General features: G+C 45.4%; 1 protein-coding gene across 1 annotated transcript in view; it reads right to left on the bottom strand.

Annotated features, from left to right (window-relative positions):
- The window catches only part of CFAP95 (cilia and flagella associated protein 95), a 244,276-nt gene extending 230,657 nt beyond the window's left edge, over nucleotides 1–13,619 (bottom strand). The window contains exon 1 of the mRNA XM_069625791.1: nucleotides 13,085–13,619. Coding sequence (XP_069481892.1) covers nucleotides 13,085–13,377 — 293 coding nt within the window. The 5' untranslated portion in view covers nucleotides 13,378–13,619. The remainder of the gene's footprint in view (nucleotides 1–13,084) is intronic.
- Nucleotides 13,620–15,544: the final 1,925 nt, after the last annotated feature.

Genomic DNA, 15,544 nt, shown 5'->3' with positions numbered 1-15,544 from the left:
TTATCAGTAAAAGATACTGAAAAGCTCTGCATAAAGCATATGAGAAATACAGCTGGCCACCGTGTGACAAAAGTGCTTTAAAATGAATTGTAGGCTTTGTGGTGTAAAAAAACGAATCCCCACGCAGAAGAATACCTTAGCCGTTCTGATCTGGTCAGCTGACGTGCAGCGTCGGGTGCCTCCCACTTTACACCGCTGCTTCAGGGCTTCAGTTCGCCATTCGTTCGAACGCATCGACGTAGAACAACGCAAGTGGGCATCAAAGCCAACAGAAATCCACACCGAAGACCCACCGGGAGGTGTAGAATCATTCATAATGTCAGCAGACAGTATTTACAAGACATGCGGGGCAAGGCACTTTATGATTCGGGTGCGGTCAGCTGACGTGAAGCGTTGGATGCCTCCCACTTTATGCCGCTGCTTCAGGCCTTCAGTTCACCATTCGTGCAGACGCACCGAGGAAGGAAAATGCAACTGGACATCAGAACCCACTGAATTCCACACCAAAGACTCACCGGTATGTGCAAACTCATTCCGAATGTCAGTAGACAGCAGATACAAAACGTGCGAGGCATGACCCTGAGGAGAAACAGCTTCATGAGGTGATAAAGTCCTACAGCATTCAGACGTGTCAGGCATAAATTAAATAAATTCCTTGTAGCATGTGATAATGCTGTATCCAACACTCAAATAACGCTGAAAGTAATTCTCCACTTTCTCATATCGTCGAAGTAAATTAGTGTTGAGAGATAAAATATACTCTCTCTTTCCGGAGCTCCTCCGTTATGCGACCATCTTCCTTGCCGCTCGGCCACACCCTCCCCCCCCAATCTGACTCAAAGAATTCTGTCTTTAAGAATTCTGGACACGTCAAATTTGGACCACTTTGAACCGATCTAAAATCCCTGGTATCACTGTAGCAGAGTACATTGGTGATCAACTGAAATGGAAAACTTGCCGAGAACATACAAATCCAAATACTACGAACTTTGATATGAACTGGATACTGCAGTGGAACTGATCCTTCCTGCAGCCTCCAAGTGTCTGCCCGTGGAGAATCTTTGGGAAGCTCTTAAAGCAACTACTAGCAAAATTGGAGCAAGGAGCGATACAAATACACTGCAAGAAAACATGTTAAGTGTACTAAATAGGATAGTACAGAGCAGCACCCAACAAGAAGTAATAACCAACATAAATTGGTCACTTTGCACTTGGAATACATGTGGTTTTGTACATTTGATAGGTAAGGAAGGCTCCCAAAGATTGCTGCTGGAGCATGACATATTTCTCCTGCAAGAATGTTGGCTACTATCGAAATTAAGCATAGACAGCTATCAAATGTTTCAAAAAATGTCAGGAAAGAAATTGAGAGGTCGCCCTTATGGCGGCCTCATCATTGGAGTAATAAATGGTATATAGGCCAAAAACATTAGCCTTAAGAAGTGGTGCCCTTATGTGTTGGCTGTGAGAGAGCGCCTACCGAATGTTGGAGTAAATTTCATCATTTTTAATATATATGATCCACCTGGCAGGTTAAATTCGACCACTATAATGGAACTGGTGGCGGAAATTATATGTGAAATTACATCTTTGCATGCACACGATTGGATTATATTGGGAGGGGATTTGAATGCACAATGTAATTGTAAATGTGAGCTGTTGGAAACTGATTTTGTGCATTGCATACCTGAAATGGAAAACAACTCTACCACTTTGAAGGGGATTTTATGGTCTGAAGCATTATTGGAATGGGATTGCTTTATACTTAATGGCCAAGAGTGATGGGGGATATACCTGCTAGAGACACTTTGAAAAATGGATCTAGGGCAGCTAGGTTGGATTATTTCTTTTGTAATACTGAAATATTACCACTGGTTAGAAAGCTAGACGTGACTGAAAACAAATTCAGTGATCATGCTACGGTCACACTCACCCTAGCTGGCCGGCCTCTAATGGAAGAGGCAAGCTTTGTTGAAACATAGATGTAAATATGGCTGGCAATAGAATTACCTTGCCAGAGAAGAATTTAGAGAAAGCCAGAAAATGTGCCAGTGAAAACCTAACCACTGAAATTGAGCATTTAAGAGCGGAGTAAATTGAAGTAGGTTATTATTTTCTTGTATCCAGACCAGGAACTAGACATCATTATGATGAAGCCACATGAGAAAAAAAAGGGAAATGAGAGCAGAACTGCGACGCATAGGCAAGACTGGCTTGATTCTGTCTGATGTACTGATGTAGGACAGGCAAAAAATTACAGGGGTAATCTCGCTTTCTTGGCCCAATGCTATCCTGATATCAGTTCACAAGAAGAACAGTAGATATCTGCCTGAGAACTTTACATTATTAGCAATGCTCGATGTCTCAGGTAAGGTCTTTGCCTCACTTGTATTAGATGCACTTGAAAAGTGGGAATGCAATGAAAATCTGTTGGGTAAATTTCAGATGGGCTTTCGGAGGGGCTTGGGAACAATTCAATGCCTTTGGTTAATGGACACGTTGATTAGGAAAGCCAAGATTAAGGATAATCCATCATTATGAGTTGCCATGATTGATTTTCAGGCAGCATTTGATTCCATTGACAAACAGAAGCTGTGGACAAAGATAAAATCCTTTGGTTTTCCCAGAGGCCTGCTAGCTGCTCTGCAGGGCTTTTATGAGACAACATCTGTACAGGTTAAGATGGACATCAGTTGGAGCCATCACGCGCCTGATAGAAATGTATAGAGGGGTGAAACGGGGCTGTGTGCTGGCTCCACTGCTTTTTAATATTTATCTATCTGACTTGCCTAACTACTTGAGCAGAGTGAATTCTTGCCAACCGAGAGTTGACAGTGAAAAGGTTTATTGCAGGCGATTTGGTTATATGCGATTATACCTTTTCCGGCATGAAAAAATCCCTAAATGCAAATTATGCTAAGACTAAATTAATGTCTTTTGTAAGTAAAAACACAGCTAACCCGCGGATTGAGATAGTGGGACAGCACGTTGAATATGTGGACCAATTTAAATATTTGGGCTGCGAATTAACGACTAGAGGCGACTTTCCAGCGGTAATTATACATAAAAAGCGCAAGAAATCGCCTCTACGTTGATGATAAGAAAGTACATTAATTAAGTCTCTGGTTACAGCTTACATGGTTGGCCCTCTACAAACAAAGCTTCTGTCCAACTATTTCATATGGGTTTAAAGCTTTGAGTTTAGACGATTTAACTTGGGTAAAGACAATCGAGGAAATGTTTTGGAGGAGCATGCTCTCTTTGGGCCCTAGTACTCCTATAGAACTAATTAGGTTGGAACTGAGCCTTATGTCATTAACAACAATGCTATTGAAAAGGTGATGCCTATCATATATTAAGTCCCAAACCACTTCCCTTTGCCCTTTGTTAAAATTATTGGGGAAAGAAAGTGACTTCGGTACCAGGGGTAGATTTACTATGCTAGTGAATAAGACCTTCGAGGAAATAGATTGGAGACCAGATGGAATGAAGACTACTTCCTGGTAAAAAAGAACTTCTCATTTAAATTGGAACGTTGGGATTGGACAAGGAATTTTACGCACATGGCAACGCTAAATAGCTATAGCTCTATGATGCTGATACTGGTTACATAAATATAAGCGCCCCAAACCTATTTCAGAATCTGCCCATCTACAACCTTACACCGAGTTCTGCTACTCATTAGGCTGAATAAACTCCCAGTCCTGGATTCTATAGGGCCTGAGTTGAATACTGCCAACGAAAACAGAATATGTCAGCATTGCGGCATTGTGCAAAAAAAGGAGTCAGCTCGCCATGTTCTTACTGGATGTTGAACTCATGGTGGGTGCCCTTCATCTTCGATTTTTGGGCTCATATCTTGCGAAGGCAGACAGTATAAAAAAATGACTCATTTTGGTGTTATTGTTTGAATACTGACAACAAAAAATTGCAATTAGCACTATTCCATGTTTGGAAAGGAGTGTGCGCAACTGGGAAATTAGATACACTAGATATTTGTTGAAATATTGGCCTATTATTTTAATTTATGCTTTGATATATATTGTGTTGTGAAATAGATTTGATAGTATGTATAGACACATTTAAGATCTGTTATGTGGAAATTAACTGTACATTTTAATGTTTTTCTTTTTTACTTATCTTATTTGAATGATAAATGAATATGTAAACGTTCATTTGAACTGTACACATCATAATACAACATTTTAAAAAATCCTGCACCTGCAGTCAAACTGGGCAATTTACACTTAAGTTTTCTTTATCCATCTGTGGCCATGGAATATATTGCGGTCTTCCTCCCCCTTTCTCTAATAATGGGAATTGCGTATACCCTCGCCCATAATCATACCCACCTACACTTTTCGTTTTCCAGGTGGGACTAGTTTCGCCTGTCTGTCTTCGGCCTGGCAGCGACCTTAATCGACTCACATATCGTGGGGATATGTTCCCTGCACTATGCGATCATGATGGTGGTTGTCCAGAATATGGTATTGGTTCAGGTGTTTTTTCTTTAGGGTCTTCTAGGTCTGACCCTTTAACCCTTTTTCTATGCTTGGATCTATTGAAAAACCACATGCACCCTCTCTCTGTGCCTTCTCGTTTTGTTCCCTTTCATCACCTGACATCATTATACCCCAGCTTGTATGGCTATCGTCTCTTTCCTCATCATCAAATCCAACCCGCTTAAGGACAATGTCCAATGCTTGTCTGCCATTGCATCACCAAATCTACTTCCTGTTCCTTCTGGTAGAGACCCTTCACCATCCCTTTTATCTTTGTATCCATACGTGTCCCTTATTTTCCTGTATAAATCCCTGATCCTTTTCCCTATATTTTCTGCCTCTTGCTAGTCAGCCCATCCTACTGGGCTGTTGTGACCCTCTCTATTCTTCCCATCATTCCCATGCTTCGACTGGCACCATGCATCTGTTAACAAGATAATCTATTTCATCATCCTTTTGTTCCCTACTTTTTCGCAGGTCTTCTTCCCTTCTAATCTCCCTGTTCTCTTCTTCCTCTCGCCTTCTTTGCAACCTACCTTCTTTCAATATCTGGGCTTCTATTTCACTGTGTTTCCTGTTCTCTATTCTTTCTTTCTCTTTCTTTTTATCCTTGTACCTTCTTCCCTTTGTTTCCTCTCTTTCTCCTTCTCTTCTTTGTATGCTTTCCTGTAACTTTTCTTTCTCTTCCCGTTCTTCTCTTTCTTCATCAATGCCATTTCCGTCTAACTTAAGTATTATCTGTCCTCCCATCCATTCATTTTGCATTATGGTTATTTCCTTGGCTTTGTCTTTCCTTTCTTTTTGCCTCTTAGCTTCCTCCTCTATTTCTAACTGTCTACTTCTTCGTTCATCACGCTCTTTACATTCATTGCATGCAGATATATTTTTACGTTCCTTAATCTTTCTCTCTTCCATATGGTCTTCACTATTATAAGCGGGAGGTAGATATGTTGGATTAACATACCCCGCCACTGCCTTTAATTCCTTTAAAAGAGGAATGCTCTGTTTATCTTCCGTTGTGCTATCATTTTTAGGAGATGTGGTGAGAGAAGCTCAGGCCATTACATCCTCCTCTCTATGCTGATTAAGCATCCACTCCTTCTCAGGCAGGTCTTCTTTCCCATTTTGATACATCTTCCATAATTCTAAAATGGCCAATCTTTTTTGTAACTTCTTCCCCATGTATGTAGCATACAATATACGTTGTCATGTGTCGCATTCTGTTTTTTACAACGAGCCCTTGAGGCCATGGCATAAGTATTTCATTAGTCGTACCCTTCACCCACTTCGCGTGATACTGTGTAATCTTAAATGTATATCCTTGTAATGTCCTGCATAGATGTAGAAGGGGAGTGTCCCGCACAATGACAAGTCGATTTCGACTATCAATACTTACCGGGTTCTTACAAAACTCACAACACAAAAATTGATTTTTGGGCAATCGCCATCAATCGCCGCCCTTTACTACAAAAGACCAATATTTTAACCAATTTTAAAATCTCCATTTTTTTCTTTATTTCTTTGTTTTTAGTTCTATCGATTCCTGCCTGCCTATTGTTCCATTATTGCAACTGCAAGAACCTTTGGTTTAACATTACTATTTTTTCTCAACTTTTATCCTTCCATGATTGATGTCAATCTCTTGGTTTAAAATGTGATGATCACCTTAATTATTTACTATCGTTTAACATTTTTTAATCTAAACACAATAACAGTTGTTCGCTGACATATTTATAACGCCATACGCATGTGCACTTTTAATTTTTTGCATACGCCATCCTTTACTATCTCTAGTAAATGTATCTCATCTCACTATTTACCCCATCTTGGAGTATAATACGTATTCTTCTTATTGGCGCTTGCCTCAGGAATCCCTACCATATACTATGCTTTAGAGTTTAATATGTATTCTTTGGTCCCCTTGGAACCCGGAAACGAGGTATCTATCTCTTTAAACACAAATCTGTTACCATATATATATACTATAGCCCCTCCACTTTATTTGCTACTTTCAATGCTCTACTTATATCCGTGGCTCAGCTCAAGTCCCTCTGCATCGACTCTTCCCCAATCAACCACTTTGCCTTCATTCCATGGGGGCACCAGCAGGGGCCGGACAGGAATTTCTGTAAGGGGGCAACTGTCGACCGATTCTTTCCAAATGTGTGTTTGCTGTGTGTTTGCGCGCCGCTCTCCACAGCCAAGCTCCACAATCTTCTGGCTAATGGCAGAAGACGTTGATCGTCCAAAAGTCTAGATCTGGGCCCAGGTCGACTGGATAGGGAACATTCTCTGCTACCAAATGTACATATAGCACCTTGCAGTGTCTCATGCTGTATGCTGCAGATGTGGTGAGTGTTCTTTGTCTGCTAACTAAACATCCTGGCATATTGTTACTAACGCTGCACTGAAATTGTGATACCTTTAACTTATGCATACTCAAAGCGTTCTCGCTCTGGGAAAGTGTAACTTGAATAGATGAGCCGCATCGCAGCATGCTCTACTGCCTTAAAATCATTCAAGGAAACGTTTTGGCCTCATTGACAGAGTAATTATTGTAGAATGTCTGCACTGCCAGTTACATGATGGTAATTGCAATCAGGGGTCTGCTTTCTGAAAGTTGTTTTTGGTTAAAAGTAAAAGTTTTGAAATCCTTGTGTAGCCTTGCAGAGTGTCTTGCCAGATGTTCCTCCCTTCCTTTTGCTCATTCCCTTCCCCTCTTCTGCCTTCCTCCCCGCCCCATTGCCGGACTGGACTATCTGCCCTTCTAAATAGGTCCCTCTAGGGCAGCCGTCTGCCCGTTGCAGCCCCCTCTGGCGAAGGACCCTGAGGCAAAGGGCAGATCCCACAGAAGCAGTTCCAGTGTCAGCAAAGGAAGCAAGAAGCCTGCAGCCATCAACCTGCTGCAACTGATCAAGTAAGTTTGGTTGGTCATGGGGTGCAGCAATCACTACACCCCACTAAACAGACCCACCCCTCTAATTACTCTATGTTCATATTACATTACCCATAGAATCTCAGTGAACTGTTTTGCGTGGCCATTTTGTACATTACTGTTTGTGATGAATCTCTGCCTTTTTACCTCTTTCTAGGATAGTCGAATATGGGTGTTTTTACATTGCTGTTTGTGCTGAAACTAGTGCCCTCAATCTCCCCATCTTCTCGAACTGCTACTCTATCTCCTATTCTATCCCTCTCACTAAGTCTGGTAGTAAAATGTTCAAGAGGGATGTCCTGGTCTCCAACCCTGGCCTCCCTTTCTCTGATACCCACATCAACGCTTCCTATGGACCCGTGATATGGTCTCGGCTCTCTCTCCTATCTCTCCCTCTCCCGTTAATGGTGGCACTCGGTAGGAGGTCCTCTTGGCCTCCTTCCACTTCTCCCTCCAAGCCCATCATTAATGTCCATCTGAAGGGCACCGTCTTGGCCCACGGCCCTCAGTCCAATCTCCTCATTTTCAATAGGTGTCTCTCGAGTATTATCAGCTTCCTTCCTTCTCCCGCTACTCCTACTAGCACCTCTCTGGATCCTCTGCCACCTCCTTCTTCCGCCGTTTCTCTGGCACCTTCCTCCTCATCTCAGGTGACTATGCCACCTTCTACCACTTTCGCTTGGTGTACCTCAAGCCTGTACCCCAGCCAGGAAGTCTTTCAAATGTGGCAACCTGCTCCAAGTCGCTACTTTCAACTCTCGCTCTGCTGTCAAACACTCCTCTGACATCTGCCACCTCCTCGAAGAACTTGACCTGGATGTCCTCGCTCTCATGTAGACATGGTCCACGGCCAGCTCTGTAAACGAATTTTGACACTCTCCCTGTAGGCTACAAGATCCTCTCCGAGCCCAGAACCAATCAACCCGGAAGTGGTACAGCCCTGTTCTTTCCAGAGTGGGTCCCTGCTTCTGTCATTCCTACGCAGGCCTTCTCCTCCTTTGAATGCATGGTTTAGAGGCTCTCTATCTCTCCTGGCCTCTCTCTGACTGTGGCCACCATCTACAGGCCACCTGGCCAGGTTGCCCTCTTCCTCTCAGAGTGTGCTCACCTCTCCTCTTCTCTCCTTGCCTCTACCTCTCAACTTCTCCTCCTCTGAGACCTCAACATCCACCTGGATGTTTCTAATCCCTCCTCTGGGCTCTTCCGCAACCTCTGTGACACTCTCTCTTTTTCCATTCTACCCTCTGGTCCGACACACTCTGCTGGACACACCTTGGATGTTCTCATCTCCTCAGACATACCCCTCTCTAGCCCTCTCACCACTCCTCTCTCCTGGACTGACCACTTTCTGCTTTCCTCTCACCTGAAACTATCTGTCCCTCAGTTAAGGCCCACCCCAGCACTGCCACCTACCTTCCTGATCATTCGGCCCATGAAGCATGTGTGAGTTGATGCCCTTGTCTCTACTTTCTCTGCTCCTCCTTCTCCTGTGGCTGACCCATACTCTGACACAGCCCTCTCTAACCTGCATCTTTCTATCTCCAACAATCTGGACATCCTTGCCCCTGTCATGCGTATCCGTCTGAAGCCTACCTCTAAGTGCAACTCTTGGTATGACTCCGACCTTGCCACCCTGAAACACAAGTGCTGGCTGGCTGAGAGGAAGTGGAGGGCTTCGGGCGCATCCTCTGACAATCTGGCCTGCCGCCTGCTCCAAAGGCAATACAGACTCTCTGTCCTGTCCAAGAAGAGAATCCACATCCAAGCCTGCTTCTCTGCAGCCTACAACAACACGGCTGTACTCTTTAAAGTATGCAAGGGCTGGCCAACTCTTTCGCAGTCTCCACTGCTCCTGTTCCCTTCTAGGCGCTATGTACAGCTCTGGCTTATGACTTCACCACTAAACCTCAGGACATCCTGTCCTTGTTCTCCTCCTCCTCTCCCTCAACCTCTCTCGGTCCCCCTCTGGCCGCCTCTCCCTCTCCTCCTCCTTTCTACTCTTTCTCTCTGACAACACCTGACAATGTTTCTAGACAAGTCCAATCTATGAAAGTGTTGTCCAAACAGGTGCTCCCCTGCTCCTCCAGAACCATCAAGGACCACATTGACACCCTCGCTCCAGCCTTGGCCGATTTCTGCAATCACTCTTTCACCACAGGATCTTTCTCCTCAAGCAGCCCCTTGTACACCCACTCCTTAAAAGGCCTTCTGCTGATCCTGCCTGTCTGGTAAACTATCACCCGATCTCTATCACTCCTTTCCTGGCAAACTCCTGGAAAAGCTGGCCATCTCCAGCTTACTCTCCACACTGAATCTTTTGGTTGCCTCCGTGACCATCAGTCTGGCTTCAGAGCAGTCAGAGGCACATAAACTGCTCTCCAGAACACCCGTGAAGATCTGCTCTCTAATCTTGACTCCAGCCTTCCATCTGTCCTTATCCTCCTTGACCTTTCCTCTGCTTTTGGCACAGTCAATCACGCCATCCTGATCGATCGATTCCGTGAGAACCTGGGCATCATGGATTGGGCCCTAGAGTGGTTGACCTCCTTCCTCCTGGACCGACTCTCCCAGGTCCAACTTGGGTCCTTTCTCTCCACAACCTCTCTCTCCACATGTGCTGTTCCCCAGGGTTCTATCCTCTCACCCTGGCTCTTCAATGTCTACTTCGCCCCTTTGGCCCACCTGATCTCTACCTTCTCCTCTAACATTCAGTGTTATGCGGATGACACTTAGCTCTCTTTCAGGCTCCCCTCAGCCTCCACTCCTCTCTCGCTCATTTCTGACTGTCTCTCCACGATTCAGGATTGGTGCGCCGCCAATGATCTCTGCCTTAATGCCAGTAAGACGGAGAACCTTCTCATTGGGACCCCTGCTCCCACTTTCCCTCTCTCACTCTGGCCGCCCTCATTGGGCCCTATTCCTTCGCCTTCCGGCAAGGCAAAAAACCTTGGTGTCATCCTCGACTCCCCTATCTCCTTCTCTCCTCACACCATGGACCTTGCCAAGAAGGCCCATTACCAGCTGCACCTCCTCAGAGGTATTCTTCTTTTCCTCACTTTCCCCAGAAGCTCACATTCTCCAGAGCCCTGGTTCTCTCTAGGCTGAACTACTGCAACAGCCGCTTTCTCTATCTGCCTTCCTCTACTCTCCGCCCTCTGCAACTAATGCAGAACAGGACTGCAAGACTTATCCTTGGCCTCAAGCCCAAGGAGCATATCTCTACAGCCTCAAATCTCTCCACTGGCTCCATTTGGCTGCAAGGATCAAGTTCAAGTTCCTCTGCATTGTCCACAAGGCTTTCTGGGGCCAGGGCCCGCACTACATCCAACTCTCTCTTCCAAAATACCTTCCTTCTTGAGCCCTTCGCTCAGCCACCTCCAACTTTCCGAGGGTCAGTTGCTTCTCCAGGCAGAGAGTGGGAGGTAGATCTCTCTCCTCTGCAGGTGCCTCCCTCTGGACACAAGGCCTAGTAAGATTGTTTGTCTTGTCCTCCCTCTGTCTTCCCTCACTTGTCTTGTCGCTGTAGAGGAGCAGCTGCATGCCTCTGCAGGAAATTCCATCCGCTACCTCCTGTATGTTGGAAGCCTGAGATTGTGCCATGCTTGACACCAGCAGTTGTGACCATGCCCCACAGAATATTCGAAAGAAGGTACCTTCTGAGAAAGTCTTACCAAATGTATTCCCGAAGAGACGATAATCTGATGGGGGAACTCCCTGAAGGAATATGAAAATAAGTGAAAGAGGAGCTGGTGACGTCACAAGAAACTAGCGTGGCAAACTAAGAATACTGGCTGAAGAGAATGCATGGACCTTATAGAAACTGAGGACAAACTTAAGAATCGAGTAAACTTTCATGTGCGAAAAGAAGATTGCACGTGTGTGACGCACTGCAGAAAATGCAAGCCATTCAAAAACTGCACAGATGCTGTAACGCAAGTAGATTAAGTAATTTTAGAAGCTGGCTATACGTAGTGAATAGACTGCAGGCGAAGTCACCATTGTATATAAGCTGGACATCGGCGTCATGAATTTAATAAGCCTGGACCCAGGGATAGGAAAGGCCGGGAGCTGTGTCGCAGCAAGACTAAAGCTGAGATTGTGAAAATGAATGGCGAGACTGTCTGGCCTGGTGTCAAAGCTGAAGGCAGCCAAGGCTGGTTATCAGTTCTTGAAGGCAGTGAACGTGAGAAGCTGAATCATCCCTTGTTAAGGTGCAAAGAAAGAACACCATGAGCGCCCAGTTTGATTCATTTAGGACATTTAAATGCTGAAAAATGGTCCAAATCGTGGTTTCCTGTCACGTGAGCCAAGGATGCAAATAGAGTTGAGCTTGGAGGTCTAGAACAATGATAGTGCGTGCTCGCACTCCCTTATATTACCAGAGACAAGATTACTCTGCAAGGCCAAGTTCAAAGACAATCTTCATGGCAGAAGGCACGGGTGATGAGAGATGATGGGCTAATTGGATGGGGAGCTAAAGTCATGTCCACGTCCTGGCACCTGGGTTTGAGCTTACTTGCTGCTAAGTGCACTGAATGTTCCAGACATGGCACAAGCATGCCAACCAATTGTAGAGGGCCATATAACGAAGGGCCTTATAGTTTGAGAGCCAATGGTATACTGTGTACTTAATAGTGTTGAAGATTACATGTTTTAGAGGTAGGCAAAATTTGTCCACCTGACAGTAGACATCCAATCACAATCCCACCCCTTATAGAAAGTATACTTAGATGTTCCCTTTGAGCCTATCACAAACCCTCGTAGGTTTTTCTTATTTGCCTCGTAGTATGATGTCACTTATGACACATTTTTAGTATATAAAATGTGTTTTGTGCAGAATTCACTGAGAGCTCGAGCTAACGTCTGTTGATGTCTGTTGTAACTTCCTGTTTTAGACAATTGATATTAAAACAGTAAACTTTGCCATCTTCCTGAGTTGGTTCAATTATTTGGTGTCAGAGTTATTCTGCATTCCCATCCATTGCTTGCATGTTATCCAAAGGGCCTTACGCTCATCGCGCCTAGAAACACTTGTGTACAGGCGTGTTATAAATGATTTATATCATATCATAAAACTGAAAAATGATGCATGGCCTTTTGTAAAGCATTTAACACCAGGGGTGGACTGACCTATGGGTAACCCTGGAGATTTCCCAGTAGGCCTCTGCACCCTGGGCCTCTTTTGTGTGGTAACCTATTTTATTTCCCAATGTTCTCATAGTAAAAGGGGGGGGGGGGCTTGCTGAAAATGTGTAATAAGGGGCCACTTTGAAAATTATTTCCAGGGCCTCTTTTCGTTGCATAGGCATTGATGGGGTACAGGGGAGGGGGCTGAGGGGGCTATAGCCCCGGGTCTTTTCATTTGTAGCCCCGGATAGAAGCTCAGGTGCTACAACCAAAAGGCTAGCTAGCCCGGAGTCTCAGTGACGTTGACGTAGCTCCAAATCTTTTCCAGACCTAACAACACCCCTGTTTGGTTCCCACTGCACCCCAATTTAACACAAGTGCATGGCCTAGACTGGAGATGCTTGTCTAAGAAAAGAGGAAAGGACTGACACGAAAGAAGAACGTGAGAACAAATCGACAATTCCATTTCGAATAAAATGAGGCTCTGATCATGTTTAATGGAAGGCTGCTGATTGCTTACCAGTTGTACACCAAGGTAGGCTTGCCATATACCAAATGGTTTGCACGCAAGGTCAGGGAACCCTTGACCTCTCGCAGCATGATTGCCCTTGAGTAGTCCACGGACTCGGATGCTCCGGGGAAGTTCTGGGACTCGACGGAGGAGTCCTCCTGCTCGGTTGCGCTGGGGTAGTCCTCGGGCTCAGTGGGGAAGTCCTGCGGCTCGAATGTTTTCGGGACATCCTGAGTCTCGACGGAAGACTCCTCCTGATCGCCTGTTTCCGGGAAGTCCTCGGCCTCTTCCTCCTCCTCCATGGTTTCGGGGTGTATGTTCGAGGCTCAGTTGCTGGAAACGGCCTCTGCTTTAAGGTCTCAGCAAAACCGCAACTCTATGCGCTCGTCCGTGAAGTGTCTAACCATAAAACAAAGTAACGCCACAGCGGGCACTGCACTATTGTATCTGCGAGAGGCCTCGGCGATGCTTAAGTCTCTTAGAGCAGGTTTCCTTCTCTGTGGGAGCGTCGGTCACTGTCTCTGTGTTGCTGCCAAGTCGAGTCCATCCCCTTGGCAACCAGGACGCTAAACGCGGAAGAACAGCAGGCTGGGATATAGCTCGCTGTAAACACTGACGTTGTTCAGTTGTAGGGGACCTAGGACGGTACAAAGGCAGAGATGGGCACATGTAGAGATGTAAAATGGAAAGGGGTGCGCGCAGGGCGGCCCTAGCGATTTCCGGGGCCCTGCCTTTGCGGCAAAATATGCGTGGGGGTCCCCTTATTTGATCACAGAATATTATGTCACAAAATGTGTCTTTAATATCCGTGCGAATCAAATGTCAATCAAATGAACTGGCGTTCAGTATATGTATTTTACATATGTGACAATATCAGGAGTAAAGCTTATTTTGCAATAGCCAGAATTTGAGACCAATCTGCATCTCAGGAACTTGAACACATATCTTCACAGCAGTAGATAGGACTATTGTTTGTGGCAGGTCTTTTTTTCACAAAATGGTGTTTGTGTTTTACTAACTGAAGTCAACTGTTGCTGTTTCAGCAGTTTCAGGATTGCTTCTATTTTTATGGCGTATATATTTGGCCATTTTGTCCAAACTAGCAGTATACCGTTGTTAGATAATTATTTTGACTGTCAAAGAAATTCATCTCCAGTCCACACAAAGCATCACAAAGTGAGCTACACTTCCCTCGTGACCCTGTTCCTCATCCCAGTACTTCCTTATGAGTTACCCAGCTCAATTGTCAGGAACCCTTCTTTTATCTCCATTTTTTTTCATGTTTCACCCTTCCCACCAGGTGTATAACGACACAGTATCCCAGCATGCTGTAGTTAAAATTGTTCCTGCCTTAGACAGGGCCCCTAGAAGCTGGCTGGGCTGTCTTATGTTAATGTTAATGTTAGTATTAAAGCATATTTGTACCGCGCACTATCACCACTGGAGTGGTCCCCTGGCGCTCTGGCAGCTCTGAAAAAGGGAGAGGGGAGGTTGAGTTAGTGGGAATGAGCTGGAAAAGTGCAAGAAAGCAGTGATGTGCTGTTGGCAGCCTCAGCCCGGTGGGTCCGTTGGCTGGGCTTGGGGTGTTTTACGGTCGGTAGTCGCTGTGTTCTGTTGTGCAAGTCTATGTGGAGTTTTTATGTTGTTGTTGCAGTGTGGTGAGCGTATGCCACAACTATCCTCTCCCTGCATGGCTTAGAGGGGCATCGAAATAATGGATGGAACCTCTGGCAGCAGCTTCTTTGGATGCGTCTTGTGGGACCTGCCATGAGCATTTGAGTTCCTGGGGCTCCTGCCAGTTATGGGGGTTTCTGGTCGAACTGGTTAGAGAGCGAGCATGTCACAGCTAAGCTACCAACATGAGTGTTATCTATCATGAGAAAAGCAGGCAGTGTGGTGTAATGTGTGGGTGGGCTGCACCGTGCAGTGAGCGCAATGAAGACACAGACAACAGTCTGCCTTCATCATTCCCCCGCTCGTGACTGCCTTACAGCGATTGTGGGACATATTTATTTGTGCACGCAACATCACACTCCTCCGTTTTTATACAGAAACAAAACTTCAACTTTTATTAACAAAGTACATGAATGATCACCAACTGGGCGATCTGTGCACTCACATTACCATCTATGCTCACTTGTTCGTATCATAGTCTTGCAGGTACTCCAGCTGACAACTGGACTCACGCATAGGATATTGTTACTCTCTTACCAGCTTTGGCGCTTCTCCCACCTTATCGCTGCGGGCTTCTGCGTCCGGGTCGTCCGCTCCATTCTGTGGTGTCCATCCATGATCATGACCGTCACCATCACTCATGTCCAGGCGTGTGGCGCAACCACTCGACCTCCTCCAGCGCCATTCCCTTTCCTGGCTTGGGGGTTCAGACAGCTTATTGAAGAAACTCGAGTTCCTGGTAACTTGTTCTTGACCATCTGCCGCTGTCACTTGTGATTTGTGTACCTTTATCAC

Source organism: Ambystoma mexicanum, chromosome 6p, assembly GCF_040938575.1.
Source record: "Ambystoma mexicanum isolate Mex_15411 chromosome 6p, UKY_AmexF1_1, whole genome shotgun sequence".
Classification (NCBI taxonomy): Eukaryota; Metazoa; Chordata; class Amphibia; order Caudata; family Ambystomatidae; genus Ambystoma; species Ambystoma mexicanum.
The sequence above is the reverse complement of the archived record's forward strand: the minus strand, read 5'-3'. Positions and strand labels throughout refer to the sequence as shown.